This window comes from Tasmannia lanceolata, unplaced genomic scaffold, assembly GCF_043159265.1.
Source record: "Tasmannia lanceolata isolate RefF3 unplaced genomic scaffold, GAP_Taslan_0.1 ptg000018l, whole genome shotgun sequence".
NCBI classification, from domain to species: Eukaryota; Viridiplantae; Streptophyta; class Magnoliopsida; order Canellales; family Winteraceae; genus Tasmannia; species Tasmannia lanceolata.
In genome coordinates this window covers 63,787,313-63,814,353 of record NW_027518695.1, presented here as the reverse complement: position 1 = coordinate 63,814,353, position 27,041 = coordinate 63,787,313, and the positions used below count along the sequence as shown (strand labels likewise).

General features: G+C 37.8%; 1 protein-coding gene across 11 annotated transcripts; it reads right to left on the bottom strand.

Annotated features, from left to right (window-relative positions):
• Positions 1 to 16,074: 16,074 nt before the first annotated feature.
• On the bottom strand, positions 16,075 to 27,041 carry LOC143851151 (uncharacterized). 11 transcript variants are annotated; one of them, XM_077360486.1, is made up of 5 exons: positions 26,295 to 27,041; positions 24,851 to 25,616; positions 24,497 to 24,744; positions 16,393 to 16,580; positions 16,075 to 16,307 (listed from the first exon to the last, which is right to left on the bottom strand). In XM_077360486.1, exon 1 carries the CDS (start codon positions 27,014 to 27,016, stop codon positions 26,387 to 26,389), a length of 630 nt encoding a protein of 209 aa, XP_077216601.1. In that variant the 5' UTR covers positions 27,017 to 27,041; the 3' UTR covers positions 16,075 to 16,307; positions 16,393 to 16,580; positions 24,497 to 24,744; positions 24,851 to 25,616; positions 26,295 to 26,386. The 11 variants fall into 11 exon arrangements, with proteins under 11 accessions (XP_077216601.1, XP_077216602.1, XP_077216600.1 ...); XM_077360487.1 differs by having other exon boundaries at positions 24,863 to 25,616; XM_077360485.1 differs by having other exon boundaries at positions 16,393 to 16,617; positions 24,497 to 25,616.

Below are 27,041 nucleotides of genomic sequence, written 5' to 3'. Positions count from 1 at the left end.
TACCTAGAAAGGGGGGGGGGGTGATCTCATCCTTCAAAATCATCATTAGGTTTTTCTCCATGGACCACACAACTTAACATAAGACCAAGTTAAAACATTAATCAAAGGGGTTGTCCAAGGAGATTTGGGGGTGAAAAATTTACAAAAAACTCTATAAATAGAGCCCTCACCCTTCTCATTTTCTAATTTTAGGTTTGAGAGAGAGGAAGAGAGAAAATAAGAGAGAGAAAGTAGATCTAACATCTTTTTCACTTTCTCCGGTCAGATTCTGGCCGGATTCCGACCATTCTTCGGCAATATTTCCGGCCAGCTTTCCTTCTTCTTTGCCTTAGCCTCCATTGATCTTGTTTTCTGTTTTCAGATCCATCTATTACCCTAGTTTTCTTCTTTAAACCTTTGATTCAAGTCCTAAACCCTAACTCAAACTTTCAAACCTAAAATCAAAGCTCCAAAACCTTAGATCTACTTTCCTTTGCAAGTAGAAACTTAGATAATAGTTCAAAACCCTAGATTTAAACTCTCAACCCTAGTTCCAGTAGTTTCTCAGCTTAGATCAAGCTAGTTTTCATCCTTAAATCTTAGATCCAATTGATTTCCATCATTTTTTTAACCCGTTCAAACTTTAGACTTAACCTGCTCTTTCAAAGAGTTTCCGTTAGGTGATGATTTCACTGGATTTTGATAAATTCGTCAGAATCTGAGGCAATTGAAATTGCTTCACAATCAATTACATTGCACTAGTAGGAGGAAGAGAGAGAGGTAGGGCCATAACCTCTACAATTTCCGATTAGATTTTTTGCGGAATCAAGAGCATGGTTTGAAATTTCGGCCAAAATCCGAAATTCGGTGGAGATCGAAACCGAAATTTGCCGAAATCCGGAATTTCGCAAAACCCCAAATTTCGATCTGAAATTTCAGAATTTCGAGAATTTTGGCTGAAATTTTGAGAAAATTTATTTATTTAAAAAAAAAGAAATGTTACAAAATTTCAAAATTAATTAAATAATTTTTTAATTATTACGAGATTTCGGTGGGATCAGAAATCGATACCGAAACCGAAATTTAAAACCTTGATCAAGAGTGACAAAGGTGAGTTACTATTTCTAATTTATTTCATCTTCTCTGAATTGTTAGTGTGAATGTCTATAAATTGATGTCTTAATTTTGAGTAGATGATTATGTAAGCCCAAGGGTCTACTCTCATATCTTGTTTTGATGATTCTAAACATAATTGATTATGTTATTGAATACTAATCAATTTGCCTTTAAGTGTTGTGTTTAAGAGAGGATTAATCATTGAAGAAACCAACACACTACATGGTCATGCTTGAAGATGTATCAAACAAGAGTCAAAGGAGCTAAGTGGAGCTCACATCATCTCTCAAGCAAGCATACATAAGATGGAAGATCAATTGAAGACCAAGACTAAAGAGAAGTTGAAGGTTACATAGATATCATTGTACATCCTTTCTCTTTAGATTTCTAAGTCAAGGCAAAGTGTTTTTAAATAGTTTTTCAAAAACAACTTGAGAACTAAAATGGTTAAGCGAATGGTTATGTGGTGGATCAACATGTTGGGACCCTCATAAACATTCCAAAATTACAATAGGAGTTGAGTTCCAAAAGCCCAAAATCAAATAAGCAATAAAAACTAAAAAATATGCTTATTTTAGGCTTCTCGGAACTCTGAGATTTTTCTCGGAGCTCCGAGCTCGGAACTTCGAGAAAAGGTCCAGTAGTATCTGGTCATTTTCTCGGAACTTTTCTCGGAGTTTCGAGAAAATGGTCCAGTAGAATTTTTCATCTTCTGGTTGTTCTCTCGGAACTCCGAGAATTTCTTGGAGCTCCGAGAATGGTTCTCGGAACTCCGAGAATGGTTCTCGGAACTCCGAGAACGTCGCGACAGCTGAGAAAAGAGCCGTTGGTTTTGAATTAAAAATTGGTTTTTTGATTTTCTTTATTCCAAACGGTCCTATTTTCATAAGAGGGTATAAATACACATTCAAGAGGATTATTTCCTCTCTTGAATATTTGAAAAACTTCCTTAAGCCTTCAAACACACTTGCAACCCATTCGAGCTTAAGAATTTATTTTCCCCCAAACTTGCCTTTCAACTTGCAAATCTATTGAGTTGGGATTTAGAGCTTTCACTTGCAACTACTATTCAAGAAGCAATCAAGGGACTACAAAGTGCATCAAGCTTTCAAGAGAAGCCAATCTATTCATCTTCCATTTCTTGTAAAGGTGGCTAGGGCATCCTATCTTAATACCTTATAGAGCAATCGCTTAGAACTCGGCGAAGAAGGAGAGTCAGTGTAAAGGTGTAAGGGCATCCTTATTTAATATCCCTTGGAAGTGTAATCGCCTCGGAGCCGGGCATCGTGGAGGTATCACATAGTGGAAAACCTTAAGGACGATCTTAAGAAGAGTGGAGTAGGGCTTTGCCCGAACCACTATATATCGGTGTGTTCTTTCTTGTTCTTGCACTTTCATTCTTGTTTTTGGTTTGACATTTCATTTTGTCTTTAATCTTATTTGCACTAACCAAAATTCTAATCAAGAGAAGAAAATTAAATTAGGTTTAATACTTAAAAAGGTATAAATTAGTGTTAAAACCAATTCACCCCCCTTTTGTTAATTTCAATTGGTATCAAAGACTCGTCTCTACTTTATTTAAAAACCCTAACCGGTCTACAGAAAAGATTCTAAAAATGGCAAACCATCCTCAACACCATGAAGGTTACTCAAACACTAGGCCACCCTATTTTGATGGAACAAACTATGGATTTTGGAAAACCAAAATGAAAATCTTTTTAACCCAAGATTACCAAATGTGGAGAGCCATTAATAATGAATATACATTACCCATTAGGAATCTAAATGATTGGACCGAAGCCGAACAACAGCCTCAAACTACAATGCCAAAGCCATGAATTTCCTAATTTGTGCTTTGTCTCCCGGAGAATTCAATAGAGTGTCAAATTTGAATTCGGCTAAGGAAATTTGGGACACCTTAGAAGTCACCCATGAGGGAACCAACCAAGTCAAAGAATCTAAAATGAATCATCTATTTAGGCAATATGAACTCTTTCAAATGACACCCGATGAAACAATTGCCGACATGTACACTAGATTCACTAACCTTGTAAATGGACTAAGGGGACTTGGAAAATAATTTTCAAATAGAGATTTAGTGACCAAAATCCTTAGATCCCTACCTTTGTCATGGGAATCCAAAACCTCCGCAATCACCGAAGCCAAGGACATGAATACATTGAACCTAGATGAACTAATAGGGTCTTTGATAAATCATGAGATGATTTTCAAAACAAAAGCACCCGAAATTGAAAATAAAGTTGAAAAAGGAAAATGTGTTGCTTTTGCTTGTAATGTAGGTGATAATGAAGATGCAAAGGAAGACATGGAAGATGAAGTTGCCTTCATAACAAGAAGGATCAAGTTCTTACAAAGGAATATGGGAGGCATGAAAAATAGAAGAACCAATCCTCCATTCAAGAAGAAAGAAGAGCTCGGTGACGGATCTTCTCAACCCCGATGCTACGGTTGCAAGAAGCTTGGACACATTCGCCCGGATTGTCCACTCAACAATGAACCTACCTCAAATAATCGCTTCAAGAGAAGAGAAGGCAATAAATGAATGACCGCCACATGGGATGAGAAAATTGAAAGTGAAGGAGAACAAAATGATGGAGAAGATTGCTTGATAGCAAAAAATGTTTGCTTCATGGCCTCAACAAACGACAATAAAGAGGTAAATACTTTAAATGATGTCATTGTTTTAAAAGAAGTGCTAGATTCCTTGCAAAATGCACATGATGAACTTGAGATTGAATTTGATAAAAATACATCACTTGAAAATTCTCTTGCTAACATGACAAAAGAATTTGGTTGGTTAAAGAAAGACCATTAATTTCTAGATGATGAAAATAAAAAATATAAAGTTGAAATTCATGATTTAAATGCTATTATCAAAATCTTAAATGAAAATCGACAAGAACTATCAATTGAAAACAACAAGCTAAAGCATGAAAATAGTAAACTATCTCATGAACTTGATGAACTAAAGAAACTGTTTGAAAAATTTGAACATAGTTCACTAAAATTGGATAGGCTTGTTAATATTCAAAGATTGTTAAATGATAAAAGTGGACTTTGACATAAATGGAATACTACCATATCAAACTATAAAAATAAATTTGTAAAGGCTTCTTCTAGTAGTACAAAAACTTGCTTTTATTGTGGTTTAGAAGGTCATTATAAAATTGCTTGCATGCATGCTAAACAAGATAAAATCAAATTGAACTCTAAAGTGAAAATAAATGAACATAGCAAGATTAGGAAGATTTGGGTACCTAAGGGATCTCATTTGCCTATTCATAGGTAGGTATGCCTTAAAAGCCATAACAAGAAGAACACATGGTACTTTGATAGTGGATGCTCTAGACACATGACCGGAGACCTTACTCAATTTGCATCCCTATCACTCAAGGATGGTGGAGATGTTACCTTTGGAGATGATAAGAAAGGAAAAGTTAAAGGAGAAGGCACCATAGGTAACTCTACCTCTCTCATACATGATGTACTTTATGTTGATGGCTTATCCCATAATCTTATTAGCATTAGTCAATTATGTGATAATGGTTTTGAAGTAGTCTTCAACCCCGACAAATACATTGTTAAAAATAAGATAGATGGAAAAGTGAAATTCATAGGTTCTAGAGACAATAACATTTACACTATTGGACTAGATGATCTTAGACTCCAAAATGTAACTTGTCTTAATGCCATTAGTGAAGATTCTTGGTTGTGGCATATGAGGTTGGTTCATGCCGGAATGGATCTCATTTCGACCCTCTCCTCAAAAGAAATTGTTAGAGGATTGCCTAAGTTCAAATACACCAAAGATCAGATTTGTAGAACTTGTCAATTAGGAAAACAATTAAAAAGCTCATTTGCCCCTAAAAATATGATTTCAACCACCCACTCCTTGCAACTACTTCATATGGATCTTTTTGGACCAATGAAGACAAGTAGCCTAGGTGGAAAGAGGTACGTGTTTGTAGTTGTGGATGACTACTAACGATTTACATGGGTCATGTTTTTAGCACATAAAGATGAAACCTATGAAAATTTTCTTAAATTGTGTAATCAAATACAAAATAAAAAAGGTATTGCCATATCTTACATTAGGAGTAACCATGGAACGGAATTTGAAAATGTACATTTTGACATTTACTGTAATGAACATGGCATCAAACATAATTTTTTGGCACCTAGGACATCTCAACAAAATGGGGTTGTAGAAAGAAAGAACCGAACCCTCCAAGAAATGGCTAGAACTATGTTGCATGAAAATGATCTCCCTAGATACTTTTGGGCAGAGGCGGTTAGCACCGCTTGCTATATCATAAATATGGTATATATAAGGCCAATTTCTAAGAAAACACCTTATGAGCTTTGGAAAAACTTGAAACCAAATATAAGCTATTTTAGAGTGTTTGGTTGTAAATGCTTCATCTTAAACATTAAAGATAATCTACACAAACTTGATAAGTAGTCGGATGATGGCATATTCTTAGGGTATTTTTCACATAGTAAGGTATATAGAGTATTTAATAGAAGAACTCTAGTTGTAGAAGAATCCATGCATGTGACATTTGATGAGAGAGAGCCAACACCTCAAGAAATGCCACATGATGAGGATGAACTTATTGAACATCTCTTACCTAAGACAAATGTTCCTCCCCATGCATCTACAAGTAACACATTACCTAGTGAGGAAGTTGAGAATGTAGATGATGACTCATTGCCTAGAGATAGGAGAATATTGGTAAATCATCCTGAATCCCAAATCTTAGGTGATGCCACATCGCTAGTAAGAACTAGATCATACTATCGTAGTGTGAGTAACAACTTGGCGTTCTTATCCGAATTAGAACCTAAGTCCATCAAGGAAGCCGAAAAGGATGAGTATTGGTTGATGGCTATGCAAGAAGAGTTGAGTCAATTCGAAAGGAAAAAGGTGTGGAGGCTAGTGCCTAGGCCTAGTGATCATCCAGTCATTGGCACAAGATGGGTGTATAGAAACAAATTGGATGAAAATGGAATTATCACTAGAAATAAAGCTAGGCTTGTAGCCCAAGGGTATGGCATGGATAGCAGTAAGACATCAAGAATTCCCATGAGTACAACTGTTAAGCTAGAAAATGATGAATTTGGCAAATCTATAGATCAAAAGATGTATAGGGGCATGATAGGTAGCTTACTCTATTTGACAGCTAGCAGACCAGACATTATGTTTACTGTCTGTCTCTGTGCTCGATTTCAATCGGATCCAAAGGAGTCTCACCTATCGGCAGTCAAGCAGATCTTCAAGTACTTAAGAGGAACCCAAAGTCTGGGACTATGGTATGAAAGATCTACTGCCTTCACTCTCATTGGATATTCAAATGCAGACTTTGCCGGATGTAGAGTGGATAGGAAAAGCACTAGTGAGACTTGTCAATTCTTGGGCAAATCACTTGTTTCATGGTTTAGCAAGAAACAAAATTCAGTAGCCCTCTCCACAACAGAAGCAGAATATGTGGCAGCTGGAGCTTGCTGTGCACAAGTCCTATGGATGAAAAGCATATTGATGGACTATGGAATTAAAATGAAAAATATTCTCATCCAATGTGACAATAGTAGTGCTATAAGCTTGACAAAAAACCCCACACAACACTTAAGAACAAAACATATTAAGATTATGCACCACTTCATTAGAGATCACTCACAAAAATGGGATATTTGCTTAAAATATATCAACACTGAGGAACAATTAGCTGATATCTTTACAAAACCCCTTAGTGATGATATAATTTGTTATATCCGAAGTGCCTTAAACATTTGGAGTGCGGATCAAGTCAAAGAAATTACAAAATAAATACTTTATGCCTTTCCATAGCTTATCTATATAGTATTTATATATCATCCTTGTTTGGTAGTATCTGCATGAATGAGATGTCAAATATTAATCTTAAAAATCACTCAATTGGTACTCTTAGCCTTCTTAGTTCTCTAAGATGAAGAGGTACATTCACTTTAATTAAAAATACCTAACAATTTGACATATGTCAACATCTCGATCATGAACAGGTATATGTGCATTACTTGGCTAAATATTTTTATACCATAAGCATTGATTTAGGGGGAGTACCTAACTCAATCTTCATTTACTCCTAAATTGCTGTACATTTTAGTTCACCCTTTTCTGTCGATGACAAAAGGGGGAGAAGTTTGAAATTGATTATCTATTCAATTGCCTATATGCACCATATGCTTTTAATAGTTATCATTTATCATTGTGCATATATTGAGGGGGAGTTCCTGCATTCACTTGCCTACTATGTCACTCCACACACACCCTCATCATCAATTTTGTTTGTCATCATAAAAAAGGGAGAGATTGTAAGCCCAAGGGTCTACTCTCCTATCTTGTTTTGATGATTCTAAACATAATTGATTATCTTATTGAATACTAATCAATTTGCCTTTAAGTGTTGTGTTTAAGAGATGATTGATCATTGAAGAAACCAACACACTACATGGTCATGCTTGAAGATGTACCAAACAAGAGTCAAAGGAGCTAAGTGGAGCTCACATCATCTCTCAAGTAAGCATACACAAGATGGAAGATCAATTGAAGATCAAGACTAAAGAGAAGTTGAATGTTACATAGATATCATTGTACATCCTTTCTCTTTAGATTTCTAAGTCAAGGCAAAGTGTTTTTAAATAGTTTTTCAAAAACAACTTGAGAACTAAAATGGTTAAATGAATGGTTATGTGGTGGATCAACATGTTGGGACCCTCATAAACATTCCAAAATTATCATAGGAGTTGAGTTCCAAAAGCCCAAAATCAAATAAGCAATAAAAACTAAAAAATATGCTTATTTTAGGCTTCTCGAAACTCCGAGATTTTTCTCGGAGCTCCGAGCTTGGAACTCCGAGAAAAGGTCCAGTAGTATCTGGTCATTTTCTCGGAACTCCGAGAAATGGTCCAGTAGAATTTTTCATCTTCTGGCCGTTCTCTCGGAGCTCCGAGAACGTCGCGACAGCTGAGAAAAGAGCCGTTGGTTTTGAATTAAAAATTGGTTTTTTGATTTCCTTTATTCCAAACGGTCATATTTTCATAAGAGGGTATAAATACACATTCAAGAGGATTATTTTCCTCTCTTGAATATTTGAAAAACTTCCTTAAGCCTTCAAACACACTTGCAACCCATTTGAGCTTAAGAATTTATTTTCCCCCAAACTTGCCTTTCAACTTACAAATCTATTGAGTTGGGATTTAGAGCTTTCACTTGCAACTACTATTCAAGAAGCAATCAAGGGACTAAAAAGTGCATCAAGCTTTCAAGAGAAGCCAATCTATTCATCTTCCATTTCTTGTAAAGGTGGCTAGGGCATCCTATCTTAATACCCTAGAGAGCAATCGCTTAGAACTCGGCGAAGAATGAGAGTCGGTGTAAAGGTGTAAGGGCATCCTTATCTAATATCCATTGGTAGTGTAATCGCCTTGGAGCCGGGTATCGTGGAGGTCTCACATAGTGAAAAACCTTAAAAACGATCTTAAGAAGAGTGGAGTAGGGCTTTGCCCGAACCACTATATATCGGTGTGTTCTTTCTTGTTCTTGCACTTTCATTCTTGTTTTTGATTTGGCATTTCATTTTGTCTTTAATCTTATTTGCACTAACCAAAATTCTAATCAAGAGAAGAAAAATTAAATTAGGTTTAATACTTAAATTTAAAAAGGTATAAATTAGTGTTAAAACCAATTCACCCCCTCTTGTTAATTTCAGATTATAGTTTATAAGATTAGGTTACTAAGATCCTCATTAGATGAATCATTTTTGAGTTTCTTAATACACTTTTGTGTATCTGTGTCCACTGATTGGATCTCTAGTTAATCTTATTTATAATTTCTAAAAAATATATATGCAAAAAGAGCAGAGGGAAAGGTTATGAAAATGGAGCCAATTTAAGCTTTGAAAGGTTCATTTGTTTGTATATTGATGATTGAGTTCAGATTACTGTCGCTTAATTCAATTGTTTATTGTCCGGAATGTTTTGTTAAGAAATCTATTTTCTCTGAGTAAAACTACAAGTTTTGATTTACTTATGAGGATCTTTACATATTTTGAATCATTTATGGAAAAGATTTATTGTTTATTGTTGTTTTCCTTCAATGTCTGAGTAAAAATAAGTAGAAAATGCTTTAATTCTCGTGACATTGTTTCAGATTTTTCAAGTATAGAGGTTCTGAAATAAGAGTGTTGTTAGGTTCTAGTATTGTTCAAAATCTCATGTTTAAAATACAAGAAATGGTGGTGTTGTTTTGTGATTACATATCTAATGCATTTTATGAGTAAGTAGCTATTTGTGTTAAAATCATATACACACAGTGACTCGGTTCATCCTCTTGATGTGCCTGTCAAAGCTACTTTAGTTTTGTTCAAACAATTTTTACAATTCATATCAGGTTTTGGTTTTAACTTCGATCACTTGAGGAGTGATTTTTGAATTAAAGTTCTACTTGGCTTTGTCTTAGCTTTTGGTTGTCCCTATACAATAGGAAACAAAAGTGGTGTTTTATCTTTTAATTCCAGCCTTTACTCGAACTTTCTTTTGTGATATGATGTCTTTGTCTTAAGGAAAATGTAAGGATCAGTGAGTTTGTCCAACTTGGTTTATTTGATCCTTAGTGTTTTAGAGTATCAGTTGTAGCAGGAAAGCAGAAGTGTATTGCACTGTGATATTACCTCCCCTTTGTCTCTTAGCTCTATCTGTATTTGTTCCGAATATGATAAGACAATGTTTATTAAATAATGATGTTGGCATTAAGTTACATGGCCCAAGCTTGTTTTATCTCCTCAATTGGTTTACAAATGTTTTTTTTTTTTGGAAATTGAAATCGTTTCTCTCTATAACCCCTTGAATGCTTAAAAAAAAGAAGAGAGATGATTTGACATTCAAATGAGAAGTCTTTATTGGGATTTTCTTGGACTCTAGCAACCTGAGTTTCCTCTGATTTGTTGTCAATAGAAAAAGATGATTTTTCTTAGTTAAATTCCTGAATCTTAATTGATCTTGTGGAATGAATTGTCGGGGATTTGGTCATCCTTTAGCTCTGTTACTTTACTATTGGGATTTTCTGTTCAATCCATGCTTTATTTCTCCTGATATAAAGTTCTCATTACAACCCTTTTGTTAAGGATAGTTGCTAGAGCTTAGCATTCTTTTGTTCCAAGTTGTAAATGCTATGTGCCTGAAGTTAACTGTTCTTGTTATTTCCTAACTGTGGTGCATGTGTTTTTCTTTCAAAATAATTGTTCCTAGTTAAAATTCTTACTAAGTTGCTATCGAAAATTTGTTCCTATCCTTTTGGCAAAAGTAACTTTCGGCAAGAGTATAATGTTCCCCAAGGAATTCCTCAATTTATTGAGGAGGATTATTTTGTATTCTTAGTCTGTCTTAAGTCATATCCTAAAGTAGATTCCTTGGATAAAATTTGTTGGAAATGGCTTTTGTTCCTTTCTCTTAGTGGTTTTTTTTTAATTGGGTACTCATGCTTAGAATCTTAGGAGACTAGCACACCAGTAGCTTTATTTCCATAGTCTCATCTTTGCTTTACATGTTGGTGTTGGCTTATAAGTTGTCTTTTCTATTTTGATCTGATTCTTTTAGGATATCTCCTTAGATTGTATTGATTTCTTGAGATTGGGTAATGGTTGGAAATGGTATGAGTTTTGGATGATTAGCAAGTGAGGCAGTGCATTTACTAAAGCATAGTGGTGAAGGTGTCTTTCTTTTGAATGTTTGTGTATGCATCCTTGCAATTTTGATAATAGTTCTACCTTATACACTTGAGGGGCGATGATATGGACACATGGAGCCCACCCATTTAGGTGACTATCTTAGTCTCATTAGCAAGTCACCCCTAGGAGACTGTCCTATTCTCATGAATAGAACATTCCCTCTAATTAGGGACAAACGCAGTCATTTAGATATCCCTTAGAATTGGTCCTCTCATTGTAAGGGCAATGAAAAAGATATATAGAGCCCGCCTCTTAGGAGACAAGCTATGTTTCATGAAAAAGAAAGTCAAACCCCTTGTAAGAGACAAGCTATGTCTCATGTAGAAAATAGTTATACCCTTTTGGAGACAGGCTTTGTCTAATTAGCAAGTCATATCCTTTGGAGACAGGCTTTGTCTCATTAATGAGTCACCCATAGGAGATTATTCAAGTCTCAAGTAGAACACTCCTCTCTAAGTAGAAGATCAATTTGGTTTATTAGTGGCCTAATCCTTTAATCATTGCAGGGGCAATGATAAGGACACTTGGAGCCCACCTATCTTTTAGGAGACTTGCCTAGTCTCATTAACATCTTTCCTTGTCTCCCATTTTTCTAAAAATATATATTCTTTGTCTAGATAGCCCCCCTCTTAGAGTCACTAGTCTAAGAGAGTCAGTCTTAGCATATGAGTCTGTCTTTAGCTAGAGATTCAGTCCTTCTTTCAGGAGTCTGTTCTATCATCATGGGAGTTAGGATTCTGTCCAACCTCTCATCAAGTCATGTGATTTTTTTATCCACTCTTGCAAGGTATAGGATGCTGTCTAACCCTTGCAGAGATGTGATTCCATCCAGTCCTCCCCGCAAAGCATAGGATGCTGTCTAACCTTTGCGGGATATCAGGAGTCTATACTACCCTTATGATGATAGGATTCTGTCCTCTTGAGTAAAAAACATCAAAAATATCTGAAAAATTAAAAATCTCAAAAGTCTTGAGTCATTTTGAGAGTAGTTAGGAAAGTCTGTTCCGAACTACGTTGGCTTGATCCCTTTCCACAGGGTACGTAGTGCAGCTTGGGATCTTTATCCCAGGTCCAGCCAAACCTTTCAAAATAAACATTTCAAACCTTAAAAAAATACAAAAATTCTTCAAAAATCTTTTCAAAAAGATCTTCCCCTAGAGTTAGGAGTCTGTCCTAGATGTTTGGGGTGTTTTAGAGTTAGGAGTCTGTCCTGATTATGTTAATATGGTGTGTCATGTCGTGCGAGTGTCCCTAGAGCTAGGAGGCCTTGAGTTGTGGTCGGTTAGACATTTAGTCGAACCGATGGCTAGACTAGGAAACATTTAGTTAGCCCATGGTCTTCCTTAGGATGCACAGCCTAGTTACACATAAGATGTAGGGCCCACCTGCATTAGTTTAAGGCTAACCAACTTGCATTATTTAGGGCATATAGAGAGTCCTAAAAATTACACTTCACTTGAACTTAAGCGATCGTACAAAAAGCTTTAAAAACTAGTTAGGTCTAGTTGATCAAGTCTAAGATAGTGGTCTTAGATGGTTAGGCATCGTAGTTTAGAATAGGTCATTGAACTACGTTGATTCTGATTCTTCCCGAGGCCGGGATACGTAGAGCAGCCAGGATGGATGGCCATCTTGGTCCGAGTCAAGTATTGCATTAGAGTCATATGATTTGTCGTGTCGAGTCGTGTGTGGAGTCAGGTTGTGACGTGTGTTTTGTTGTGTTTTCTTACTTTTATGTACAGACCTTATACCTTTAGCTGTAGCATGCATGTGTTTGCACACTAGAACTTAGACATCATTTAGACAATTCACTCAAAATCTAGCTATTCTTAGGTGACACTTATTTTATTTATTTTGTGTGTGTTTATTATTCATCTCTGAGACATGCATGATTAGGTAGACGTCTTCTCGGAGATATATGTTCCCATTTCACATAACTTTCGCCCAAAACTCTTCAAAATCAATAAGTAAATGGCATAAGAGACCAGGTGTTTGCACTTGGGCGGATGAGGTGCTCTTCGGACCTTCCAAATTCGTAACCAGGCACGAACCTTCTTTTATATCTCTGGTTATCCATTGCAACAGAGCATAGTATGGGATCCAGGGCCCACTCCCTTGGATGGTGACTCTTTTTTTGTTTTAGGTACGTCTCGAATCTGGGCTAGTCCCCGAATCGAGAGGTATCTCACCTTACATCGCCACTCATGCTGTGAGAGGCACTTCTTTCGAGAGTTCCTTGGAGAGCTCTCCTTCACGTGGATGATCCAGAGAGACTCTCGGGGGCTCGTCCCGCGCCTCTCTCGGATCGGGGTCCACACCGTTTTTTTTCAAGGTGCCACGATTTTTAAACATCATCTTCTAAGCTTTGCATAGTGTTCTGCCCGCTGCCCTAGTAGCCCTTTTCTAATTTTTAATTTTTCCAAAAGTTTCTACCCTTGGAGTTTTTAACCCCATTGTTATCTTAAAAGCCCATTTTAGTCGAGCACTCCTCACCCCAAATTTGATTTGCACACCCTCTTTTTAATGCCTATCTCTTTTTTTTTTGTCGATATATGCTTCATCGTTCTTGCCTCTAATTGCCGCCCATCTCTTTGTTTTTTTTTCCTCATCTTTGTTGCCCATTCCAGCATTGGTCCATTGTGACCGATCTCTTGCCCATTCCGACATTGATCCATAGTGACCCTTTTCTTGCCCATTTCGGCATTGGTCAATTGTGACTGATTTCTGGCCCATTGTGGCCCATTCTTGCCCACTTCGGCATTGGTCCATTGTGACCGATTTTTTGCCCATTCCGGCATTGGTCCATTGTGACCAATTTCTTCCCCATTCCGGTATTAGTCCTTAATGACCCATTACTACTCGCCTATCGAGGCTTGAGTCTTTTCTAGCCCATTGAGGCTATGATTTGTTCTGATCCGTCTCTTAGCGGCAGCGGCACATCAACATCAACAAGTGGCGTCTTCTTCGGCAATATACATTCTGCAACAATATCAGGGGATATTCATCATCAAATTTTGGCAGTGTGCTTTAAATCAAATGATTCTATTTTCTTATAGGGATTCTAATGGAGGATTTTATTTTTCATATTTGGGAATTCTATTGTAATCAAACGTATGTAGATTTTTCAATCCACATACATTTGAGGGGGCATGTTAGAATATGTGAGATCTCATAAGATCTCATTGGTGGATTGTGTGGAGATCTCACCGTTAGAGTAGGTTGAGATATCACCATCGGATCATTGTGGTGGTGGATTAGGCAATTAGATTAGAAGAGGCAAGCAAGAGATATTAGAAAGTAGATTTGATTTTATAGATTTGACTAGGATTATTTCCTTCCACAATTATCTTGATTTACCTTCTATGTTTATCATGTAAGTGTTCTATATAAGCACACCTTGAGATTATTGTAAAGCATCCAAGAAATCCAAGAATTAGTGAAATCTTCTTAGAATTTTACATCGAATTCGAGTAATATGCGCGGTCAAATGATTGTTGGTTTGAATTCCTTGTGAAGAAGGGCTTAATAATTTTAGTGTAAAGAGAGCAGAAGTTCACTCAAAGGCATGAGTAGAGAATACCTTCTGAGAGACAAGGTCTATTTATGTCTTGGTTGTGCCTTCACCTCACTCAAAGGCATGACTAGAGAATACCTTCTGAGAGACAAGGTATATTTATGTCCTGGTTGTGCCTTCACCGTACACAAATTGAATCACAGAGGGAAAATACAGATAGAAGAAGAGATCTATATTACAGACTACTCCTCGATAAAAAGAAAAGATAAAAGTTGTATGATAATGTGTGTGCACACATTTACAATCTTCTCTTCTTGTATTTACGCTCTCTGCGGGTTACTGAGCAACTATTCTGTAATCACTCTATCTTATGTTGTCTCTTCGGCACGTATGCAAACCAATCCAACTGTCGACAAACCACTGCCTGGGCACTCGAAATAATTAACATGCTGGACCCTCCATTGTTTCCCAGATTTCCTCTCATAATTTGAATTTAAACCCCAGATAGGCTACCAATTCAAACAGCAATCGTATTTCGATCTCCATCTTGACCGCCTTGCAAGAGTAAGACATTATGCCAATGTCTTATTTAATAATGTTATTGTAATTCTAATTTGAATTGTTGATGGCATAATGCGTCTGCTCTATATCAGTACGTGAACTAATCACATTTATTCACTCATTCGAGCCATTAACCTTGCTATTCACTTGAATTAACTCTTTAATAAAAGTTTTGACATTGCGTGCATTATGAACACTTCTTTCAAAATTTGAAATGAGGGTGTAAACAGAGTCAACCTATTCTCAATTAGGACTGAAATCTATATCAAATGACATTTCTGCCCACCCAATCCATGAATAAACATTATCTGAGCATCACCCAAATCATGACTTTTATGATGCCCAACTCTTTCAGTTCATGCATTGACAAACAGGTATCTGCATGCTCAAATAAGGAGAAACAAGATCCATTCTGTCTAATGGGGCTGTTTGGTATGTGGACAAGAATCTGGAAATGAAACTCACTCCCGGATTCCAACCTTTCTGTTGTTTGGTTGCCGAATGGGGATATGCGAATGTGATTTTGCGCACCCGTGCTTTCTCTCTTATCCATGATTTTAAAGAGCCAGTGCTCTCTAACTCGGGAAAATGAAACTCAGTCCCATTTTCAAGGGTGAGCAGGACTTGATGATAAGGGAGAGTGGATTTCATTCTCAGATTCTTCTCCTCAGACCAAACAGCCCAACTAGTCCCTATAGAAGTTTGAATGTCTCTAAGCATTATTTGCACATATTTTATATGCAAATGGTTTTCAAGTTAAAAGTGACTGCTGTTCACATATGGAAGGTCCAGATCCTCTTGGGACTGGATCAGAGAAAAATGATACAGTAAGTCCCTGTTTGGATTGCAAGAAAAAACATTTCTGAAGAAAAAGTGTTTCTCTGGAAATTTTTTTCTTTCCATAAGTTAAATGGAAATAATATGATTATGGTTTAATTAGAGGAATATCATCATAAATTGAAGGTCCCTCTGAATAAAAATTGAATAGGGTTGCTTCAAATTGTCTTTTTTCTTGTGTAAAAGATGTAGGATATTTTAAAAATGTTTTTCCTTCCCAAACTTTTTCAAGAAATTCATGCAATCCAAACACGGCCTAAAAGAGAACAGAAGAAAAGAACAAAGTAAAAATGCTGAGAAAGATTATCTAATCCTTTAATAACAAGTTGGTTTTTCTCTACTTCTTTTCTTTTGGTTCTAGAGAGGCAGACATGTAAAACTTAAGTTTTTCTTACATAACTTAGAAAAATGAAACGGAATTGAGGAGTAGATGATGTTGCTTGCAACTCTAAAAGAGGAAGGAACAGCAGAGGAAATCAAGGCAGTTCTCTGAACAATCATACCAACAGGAACAGCTGCACCAAAATAAATAGAAAAAATCACAGCCCACAAAAAAAAGAGCAGAAAAACAAAAAGATTTAAAAAGGTAAAAATACTGACCATTCATCTGTTATCTTATCTTGTATATCATCTGTCTGGCAGTTGCTACTAGAAATTACTTGAGAAGAAGGTGGTTCCATCTCTCTCTCTCTCTCTCTCTCTCTCTCTCTAGCTTGCAGTTTCAAAGGAAAAAAGAGGGCTGTGGTGAGAGAATGTTAGTTGGTGTTGTAGAAGAGAAACCCATGTGACTGCATAGTGAGAAAGATATGGAAAATATCACCCCCTCTTTAAAAAAAAAAAATCACCCCCTCTTTACAAAAAAACAAAAAACCAAAAAAACAAAGAGAAATCATGGAAATGACCGATATACCCATAAATAAAGAAATTTGATATGAATTTATTTGCAATGAAACATATTCTAATACCATTTACATACAAATACAGATAGTGTATGAATTCTGGCAATGAGAAAAAAAAGGAAAAAGAAATACAAAAAAGCAATTAATATAGCAAGAAAATAGCAATGGACTTTGGTCAATCAGCTGCTGTTTTTGGTAATTTCTGGCAGTGCCTTTCATGAATGACCTGGATTACTATTCAATGCACGGGCTAATTTTGAAAAATAAAAATAAAATAAAATTCGAGAATAAGAGAATAATTAAAGTGGATTCCACTTCTACAGTTTATTATGAGTTTACTAATAAAATAGAAGCCCACTTTAGTCTGTAAGAGATAAATCCCATTCATTTATTTACAAAGGGACCACTTGCTAAAAGGAAAGTCTCTGTTTCACTCTTAAAGTGACTTTCCGCATAGCCAAAAAAGAGACTTGGCACTACATCTGCATCTCAAAATTTGCCTTTACCATTATCTTAAAGTGACTTTCTGCATAGCCATTCTCATAATGGTGAGTTTTTATTTTCCTCCTAACCCCACTAGCCATTCCCTTGTCTTCCTCTAGTGTTAGGGCAATCATAAAAAAATTATTCCATGGAATATTCATGGGCCCCACTGTGTAAGATGGGGACATGAGGGAAAGGGAGAGACTTGGGTTGGTGGGAGGGGAGGTAGCATCAGAAATCTCTGAAAAATAGTGAAAAAATAATAACTAGGCCAAACTGGTTTTAGGAGCTTTTCATGCTCCCCTCACTGCCACCCTCTCAAATTTCTATCTCTTTCGCCCATCTCTGTACTGGCACTACCAATATTCTATGAATATTTTTTCATGGTTGCCAAACATGGGCTTATAGTTGACATGGGCTTATAGTTGGGGAAGAGAACCTGGAAGATGAGTTTTCTAGTGTTTGGCTAACTCAATTTCAATGAGAACTTTTTTCCATGTGAAATTTTTTCTCCATTTTAGGATAATTTTGACTTGACCTTCGAATAGTCTTCCACAGAATACTTGTTCCATGAATTTTTTCTCCATAAAAGATCGAGTACTTTTTTCTTTAATTTTTTTTTTTTGTGGGGGGCAAGCCAAAACTTTAAAACAGTGAGAGTGTCGGCTTCGATCACCCGAAAAAACTGAGGATGCTGTCAATTGTATTGCTTGGTTGTTCAAATACATTTGAACCATCTAATTCAGAATTATGTCACCAACTGGATTGATAATTTTGAAACCTATAGAAATTTGTAACCTTAGGAGCTAGTTTGGGTGTCTAATCTAATTGAAGTGAAGGTGCAATTCTGATTAATGTTGTAATTCAAGTGGATTTTTGAAGCAATTAAAATGCAAGCTTACAGCAAGAGCATTCATAATTCAATTAGATTGCATGACTAAACTTGTCTTTTAAGGTCATGTTTGGTACCCATGAAAATTGTTTGCATGGAATATAAGTTTATCAAAGTTATGGAAGAGGGGGCAAGGAGTGTAGGGTGAGAGAGGGGCACAATATAGAGGGCATGATTGGGAAGAAGGTGAGAAATGCGGCTTAAAATGAAGAAAAAAAAAACTCTACTCAAAATAGAGGTTTTCCCATTTGGCACCATCTCCTCATCCACCATCTCTCAATTCTTTGCCTCTCCAACTCGTTCACCACTTGTTAATCTAATATTTCATGGCAAAAAATTTCAAGGTTGCCAAACATGGCTAAGTATCCATATAACTTTTTCTTAAACCACCCCATTAGATTCAAACTAGCAACTATATGATATTAGCCACTTACTTTGACAGAGAGTCTCACGCCCTGGCCCCACTGTTTTAATATTGTCCGGTTCTTCGTTTTCTACGCTACCCAGTTTTGTTTACCAGCATCACTAACGTGCCCGACTGATGCAGGTGTATCTCGAGATCAACGGCCCACATTGGTCTTCTTTATTTCATTAATTTGAATTTGAATTTGTAAGAGTTATTCGTAGGAGACATATTTTTAGAGTTTAATTTTGGTAGGATTTGAGATATGAGAAATTGTAGGAGAAGAAGTTCTAGACGAATTGTGAGATCTTTAGGATTTGTTTTAGAGATTTTCTAGGTGTAGAGTTTAGGAATAGTTTGGTTACAATTAGCTTTCCTTTTTCATTTCAAACTCAACAATGTTAAGGAGATTTTCTCCTATAAATATTCAAGTAATGGAATGAAAAAAAAAACTCAGTACTTTGTTTTGAAAATGTGTTTCCTTTTGTTGCCTCAGAATCGTCCTTCGTCCCGCAGCAGGAATTGTCGCCGGAAAACACGCCACCCGCCGCTTGTTCTTACCTGTTCCCACAAGCAACCTGCTGCTTGCCATTGTTGCCATAAAGTCCCTCGAGTTGCCGCAATACAAAGGCCAGTCCTCAAAACCATACCTTACAACCTAAGATATCTCGAGTTGTACGAAAAGCAGTCCCAATTCCCTTGTTAGGCCTACAAAACCCAACCCAAAGTCTTGCCAAATTAAGACTATTCATTCTCAGAAACATGACCTGTAAACCAGTTATCCAACATCCAATGAAAACTCCATACCAATAACCTGCTTCTTTACCCGTCCCCTTTTTTTTGCTCCTATGTAGGAGACCATAAACATCTCCCTGTATGGCCAAAAAGGTAAAGTCAAATTCATTTGGCTTATTCTCTCAATTCCAATAGAATGCAACTGGATCTAGTATGAACTGGCGATCAGAACGTATATGGATAGAACTTATAACGGGGTCTCGAAAAACAAGTACGACCGTTCCAGTATTCCAAACTGCGCGGGAAAAATGAGAGGGGGGGGGGGGGGAACATCTATATGTGGGATATATCCATCCATATTGAATTGCAGATACATCAATGATAGAATCATTTCTGATTGGACCAAATAATGGAATGGTCCTCCAAGGAACCCATGGTTATGGACCCGAATCCGTTAGTATGGGACATTTTCTTTTCCAAGCGAAATCCCCTAGTATATGAAAGAATGAAAAAGTGCTTTCGTTGGAGGGTCTCTTAACGCCTCTTTTTCTTCTCATCGGAGTTATTTCACAAAGACTTGCCATGGTAAGGAGTAAGGAAGAAGGGGGGAACAAGCACACTTGGAGAGCGCAGTACAATGGAGAGTTGTATGCTGCGTTCGGGAAGGATGAATCGCTCCCGAAAAAGAATCTATTGATTCTCTCCCATGTGGATATCATTTGAAAATGAGTAGTTCAGATAGAATCGAACTTTCGATTGATCCGGGCACTTGGGATCCTATGGATGAAGACATGGTCTCTATCGACCCCATTGAATTTCACTCGGAGGAGGAACCTTATAGAGATCGTATCGATTCTTATCAAAGAAAGACTTCTCATCGGAGTTATTTCACAAAGACTTGCCATGGTAAGGAGTAAGGAAGAAGGGGGGAACAAGCACACTTGGAGAGCGCAGTACAATGGAGAGTTGTATGCTGCGTTCGGGAAGGATGAATCGCTCCCATCAATATCTACTGGAGGAGCAGCAATGAATGCAATAATAAATACAGAAGTTGCGGTCAATAAGGTAGGGATCATCAAAACACCAAACCATCCAATATAAAGACGATTTTCAGTATCCTTTTGTTTTTAAATCAGCCCATTACCCTGTTACTCTTAATCGACCACCCAACCAGCATTCTTTCTCAAAGTCATACACACCATATTTTGAGTCTAACCAACCCACCTTGTTTACCTAATACCAAAACCTTGAGTCTTTAACATCTCTTGGTAATCAAATTAATTCCCTGACTCCCATTACCCAACCCAAGACACCATATTTCCACCATTGCCCAACAGCCTATTATTTCCTTTTCTTTCTCAAGTCGATCAAGACTGTCACTTTTATAAAACCACCAATTTACCTTCTTAACAGCCAGCCTTGCAAACACCTTTCTTGATTTCCTGTTATCAAACCCTTTAATTCTTGACTACCCATTAAACCTTAGAGCTTCCACTATTTCGCCCCTGCATTATTTGGTATCAAAGCTTAGGGAACATGAGATCTTATCTTGTAATCCTGGATGAGGAAAGATGACACGGAGAGCGAGATTTTATCATACCTCCGGATCCCACATACCCTTCTTTTACGGCGAAGATGAAGACGAGTGCCTTGATTGGATTGACGGCATCAATGAGTATATTGAAGAAGAAGATCTGAATCACGAAGAGATAATCGAGTGCATCGAAGATATTGTCAGAGGATGTGCCGAATGTTGGTGGGAACATATGAATTGGTGCCGAGAATTCTTTAACGAAGTGCCTTGGAAAAAAAAATTTGTTATCAATTTTTAAAAGCTTTTGCACCAAAAGCTTTCCAAAGGCTCCAGGCTAAACATTTATGTAAAGAGAACGTTCGCTAAACATCTATGTAAAGAGAACGCTCGCTAAACATCTATGTAAAGAGAATGCTCGCCAGACACATTCTCTTGTTCCACTACAACAAACTCCAAAGATGGATCAAAACGCTGTTGAATAATGTATTAGGTTAGTTTGGACATTACTTGTATTAGTTTGGGGTATTGTAGTCATTGTATGTTGTTGCCCTAGTTTGGGCCTATACATACATCATATTCATGAGGAGCTCCCAAGTGGAGACTCTCCATGCTTCACTCCTCTTCTTCTTCCTCTCTTCTAACCCTAATCTCATTTCTAACATGGTATCAGAGCCAATGGGCTGATCCTTCAAGAAGGAAAGAAGAAGAGTATCTCCTTCCATGCCATCATCCCTTTCTCTCGTATCTCGTTTTCTTCTCTTTATCTCTCTATAGTTTCTCCCTCAAATCTCAAATCCCTCAAATATCTCTCTCGTAGTGTCTCTCTTTCCTTGTCTTTAAAACCCATTTTTTTTACGAAATCTCTCTCTTGGTCTTGTCCTTTTCGCCAATACCACAAAATCTCAAAAAAAAAGAGTCACTTCTTCTCCTCGCTCGTGTCCTTCCCTTCTCCTCCTCCTTCCACTGCCCCTCTTCCCTTTCCCCTAACCCCTCCATTCCCTGCTACAGTAACCCACTACAGTAACTGCTACAGTACCGCTACAGTACCAATACAGTAACCCGCTACAGTACCCAAATAAAAAAAAAATCATTTCTATACCCTAGAAATCTCACTCTTTCTCTTTCATTTCGTCAAACGCATTTCGTTTTTAACCTATTTGCCTCTATCATATATCTCAAAACAAAACAAAAATCATATTTGTATTACTTCTGTAAACCCATTTTGGGTTCTCCTCCACTCCAAAGCTCTCTTTATTTTCTCTTCTCTATAGCTTTTTTGGCCTATGGCCTTTATCTTTCTCATCTCATCTTCAAGGTGCACCCCAAGTGTTTGATGAAATGTCTCAAAGGGGTTTTGTGCCTTGAAAGTGTTCTTTTTGTTTCAACTTGAGGGGGAGTGTTGTCTTGTATTGTTTCTTGTTGTTCTCTTGTGCTTGTCTTGTTGTCGTCTTCCTATCATCTCTTTCTTTCTATTACCTTCTATGTCTTTTATGTAGTTCTTCAAGGCGCGCACCAAGTATTTGATAAAATGTCTAAGAGAGGTGTGGTGCCTTGTTTGTCATCTTTCCTTTGTTTTCTTCTCTACGGTGCATACCAAGTGTTTGATCAAATGTCCGAAAGCGGTGTAGTGCCTTTTCGTAGGAGTGTTGTCTTTGTCTTCTTGAGGGAGTTTTGTCTTGTTTTCATGTCTCTTCATGTTGTTCGGTTTTATGCCTTATCATTTCATATTATCTTCTTCCTCCTTTTCCGGGCGATGGCTTCCATATCCATCGTTGGTCGGCTATCTTACAAGCGACTGTCTTTTCCTGTCGCCCTCTCCTTTCCGGGCGATGGTTTCCCCATCGTTAGTCGGCTCTTTTCAGGCGATGATGTTCATGCCGTCGACCTTGTCTCGAGGCGATGATGTCCCTATCGTTGGTTGGTTGTCTTCCTCTTCTTATCTTCAGATGACAATGGCTTCCATATCCATCGTTGGTCAGCTCTCTTACAGGCGACTGTCTTTTTCCGTCGACCTCTCCTTCCCGGGCGATGGTTTCTCCATCGTTGGTCGGCTCCTTTCAGGCGATGATGTTCATGCCGTCGACCTTGTCTCCAAGCGATGATGTCCCATCGTTGGTTGGTTATCTTACTCTTCTTATCTTCAGGTGACGATGTTCATGCCGTCGATGTTGTCACCAGACGATGATTTCCCCATCGCTGGTTTCCCCATCGCTGGTTGGTTATCCTCTTCCTATCTTCTTATTTTTTCAGGTGACGATGTTCATGCCGTCGACCTAGTCTCCAGATGATGGTTTCCCCATCGTTGGTTGGTTATCCTCTTTCTCTCTATCCCTTCTCTCCAGGCAACGGTTTCTCCGTCAACCTTGTCTTCGATCATTTCCCCATCAGTTGCTATCCTCTTCACTTGGCGTTGTGCTGCTTCGCCAATGTTCGTTGTGCGCACCTTTGGTGTGCCCCTTTTGCTTGCTGGATTGTAGCTGTTCTTGCCATGGCGCCTCCATTGCCCTCGATATGCGGATATGTTTGCCATGCTCTCATTCAGGGAGAGGCCCTATTTGATCGCTCTCGTTGTTATGCTACTTCAAGGGAGCTACTCTTTTGATAGACATTGAGCTCGATGCTGTTTATGGTGGCTTTTGTTTTTTTGTTTATGTTTTTCATTATGTATGTACCACACTAGCTTGAGGATGAGTGTTATACCAAGCTGGATGTGCATGAGCTTCTTGCACTCTTTTAGTTGTTGACGTAGTTCTTTGTAGCACGCTGGAACTTCATAGTATATACACTCCAGCTTGAGGGGGAGTATTGAATAATGTATTAGGTTAGTTTGGACATTACTTGTATTAGTTAGGGGTATTGTAGTCATTGTATGTTGTTGCCCTAGTTTGGGCTTATATATACATCATATTCATGAGGAGCTCCCAAGTGGAGACTCTCCATCCTTCACTCCTCTTCTTCTTCCTCTCTTCTAACCCTAATCTCATTTCTAACAAACGCCAAACCACAAAATCTCACGAAGTTGTTAAAACTCAAGAGCCAACAAGATACAGTTAAGGTAGAAGCTTCAGTTGTCATCATTGAAGATCCGCAGAGGCCAGAAGAAGATCTAACTGAGAATTCGCTCGAAGAAGAAAAGAAATTGATGAAGATGCCGATAACGTGTCAATTATAAGCGAGCTGGAACTAAGAGATCTTACCACAGAGATGAACGAAGATCTGCCCCGCCTCGCCGATTATAAAGCTCTTGATCTCGATCGAAGTGAAAGCTATTTTCTTCCTTTGCCACCAAAGTTCCAAGATTGTATTGAGGGAGCGCTTTCGACAAAATTAAATTCCACCGTCCATCGAAGCATGCTAAAGTACTTTCTAGATGGGGCGTGCCAAATTTTACTTCTAACGGTTTTATCTACCTTGATCTGAACTCGTGGACGAGTTCTTTCCAAGAAGGGGGGTATGATGTAGGTGCATCTTGAGATCAACGGCCCACATTGGTCTTCTTTATTTCATTTATTTGAATTTGAATTTTGTAAGAGTTATTCTAGGAGACATATTTTTAGAGTTTAATTTTGGTAAGATTTGAGATTTGAGAAATTGTAGGGAAAGAAATTTTAGACGAATTGTAAGATCTTTAGGATTTGTTTTAGAGGTTTTCTAGGCATAGAGTTTAGGAATAGTTTGGTTACGATTAGCTTTCCTTTTTGATTTCAAACTCAACAATGTATAAATATTCAAGTAATGGAATGAAGAAAAAAACTTACTTTGTTTTGAAAACGTGTTGCCTTTTGTTGCCTCGGAATCGTCCTTCGTCCCGTAGCCGGAATTGTCACCGGAAAACAAGCCACCCGCTGCTTGTTCTTACCTGTTCCCACAAGCCATCTTCTGCTTGCCATTGTTGCCGTGAAGTCCCTCGAAGTTGCCGCAATACAAAGGTCAGTCCTCTAAACCATACTTACAACCTAAGATATCTCGAGTTGTACGAAAACCAGTCCCAATTCCCTTGTTAGGCCTACAAAACCCAACACAAAGTCTTGCCAAATTAAGCCTTTTCAATCTCAGAAACATGACCTATAAACCAGTTATCCAACATCCAATGAAAACCCCATCCAAATAACCTGCTTGTTTACCCGTTGCCTTTTTTTGTTCCCATCGTAGGAAGACCATAAACCTGCCCCCTGTATGCCTTTATCCTTACGTTTTTTTATTAGCCATTACCCTGTTACTCTTTATCGACCACGCAACCAGCATCTTTTCTCAAAGTCACACCATATTTTGAGTCTGTAACCAACCCACCTTGTTTACCTAATACAAAAACCTTGAGTCTTTAACATCTCATGGAAATCAAATTAATTCCGACTCCCAACCCAAGACACCTTATTTCCACCATTGCCCAACAGCCTATTATTTCCTTTTCTTTCTCAAGTCGATCAAGATTCAAGACCATCACTTTTCTAAAACCACCAATTTACTTTCTTAACAGCCACCCTTGCAAACACCTTTCTTGATTTCCAGTTAACAACCCTTTAATTCTTGACTACCCGTTAAACCTTAGAGCTTCCGCTATTCCGCCCCTGCGTTACCGACCCACCCCCGTAGGACCAGCTCCTTGAAGATGTTGAAAACGCATCTACACAGGGAGAGGGAGAATCCACATATATATTCCACAAACTTTCTCTACCTTTCCGATGTGGGATCTCATAATCCACCCCGGAACCAGCGTCCTCGCATGCACACCCCCCGGGGCCCAACGCCTTTGCTGGCGCACCGTATTGCGGGGGGTCTAGCTCTGATACCTCTTTTCTGTCACACCCCGAGCCAAGTCCGTGGATAAGCATGAAACAGCGCCGCACACCGGCAAATAGTGATCACAAATATGCCAGGCTGTAATATCAAGCAATTTCTACAATTATCTAACTTTATTCGCAATTGAATAATTAAATAACCATGGTGGCAACATTTAATTCCCAAATAATAATCAATTCAACTATAAGTACATCCCACCCCGTCCCCAATAAACCAACAAGATCAATACATAGTTCAATTCAATCTACTCACTGAAATAAATTAAATAAAGTGAAGAAAAATCTGAAGGTTTCAACTAATCCGCACTAACACTCCTCCTGATCCCATGCGGAATTAGCTCTCATGATCTGTAAATTATAACCAATGGAGTGAGCTAACAGGTCAGTAGGTCATAAGGGGATCCTTAGCGGATCTAGGCATGCGAAAGAAAACATGAGGTCAATGCATGAATAGGAACATATGTAATCAAACAGGAATAACCGAAATCAGTGAATAATCATACAGCGACACAACGACTCGAGTTGGGTACCCAAGCTACAGACCTGGCAGCTTGGGGGTACCCTAACGGTATTTGCTTCCATAGTAAACATATATGTAGACATTAGTTAGAGGCATTCTTCCAACACTAAAATATTGCATAACTCTAGGGAAATTGGACACAAAAGAATCCATTCCATTTGCAAAGACAGAATAAGAAGAAGAAAAAGAAGAAGAATTAGTTCCAACTTGGAAGAGTAAGAAAAAGAAAAATCTCACCGGTAATACATCAATCTCTAGGCTTTCACTAAATCACAAACAATTGCCAAAAGAAAACCCACATCTTCTTTGATAACAACACCCTATTTCTCCTACTCCTCATCCACAGACACCTTCAAAATCTCCAACTCTCTCTTCATCTCCTCCATCTCCCACTCTCTCTTCTTAAAACCTCTCTCAATAGCTCTCAACTCTGCAGCAAAAGGTATAACAACCATCAACTCTTCATCCTCTTCAATCTCCTCCACTTCCTCCATCTCCACAAATTCAAAACCAAAACTCACCCCCTCATTTTCCCCTTCCCACCCCCTCACCATATCCGCAGTCTTCTTCATCATCATAAGAACCTTCTCTGAAATAACCCCAACAATCCTATTTTTCCTCTCTAACTCATCTTCTACTTCTTTCTGTGCTTCAAAAATACTCAAAAGTATTGAAGTAGAGTCATCCACCATTAAATCTATACCTTTTTCTCTCTTTTCTTTCCCTTCAACTAACCCATCAATTTCCTTCTTAAGTTGCCGAATCTCTACAAGATTCTCTTCATTACTCGATTGTAATTCTAAGATATCTGAAAACATAGACTTGGAATCTTCTCGTAGGGAATCTCTTTCAATGATCAGAGATTCTTTTTCTTCATGGAGCTTTTTGTTCTCTGTTAAAAGACGTGAAATTTCTGATTTAAGAATCTGTATTTCTTCTTCTCTGGTCTCAACCGCCATTATTAGTTGTGAGAAAGGAATGTCA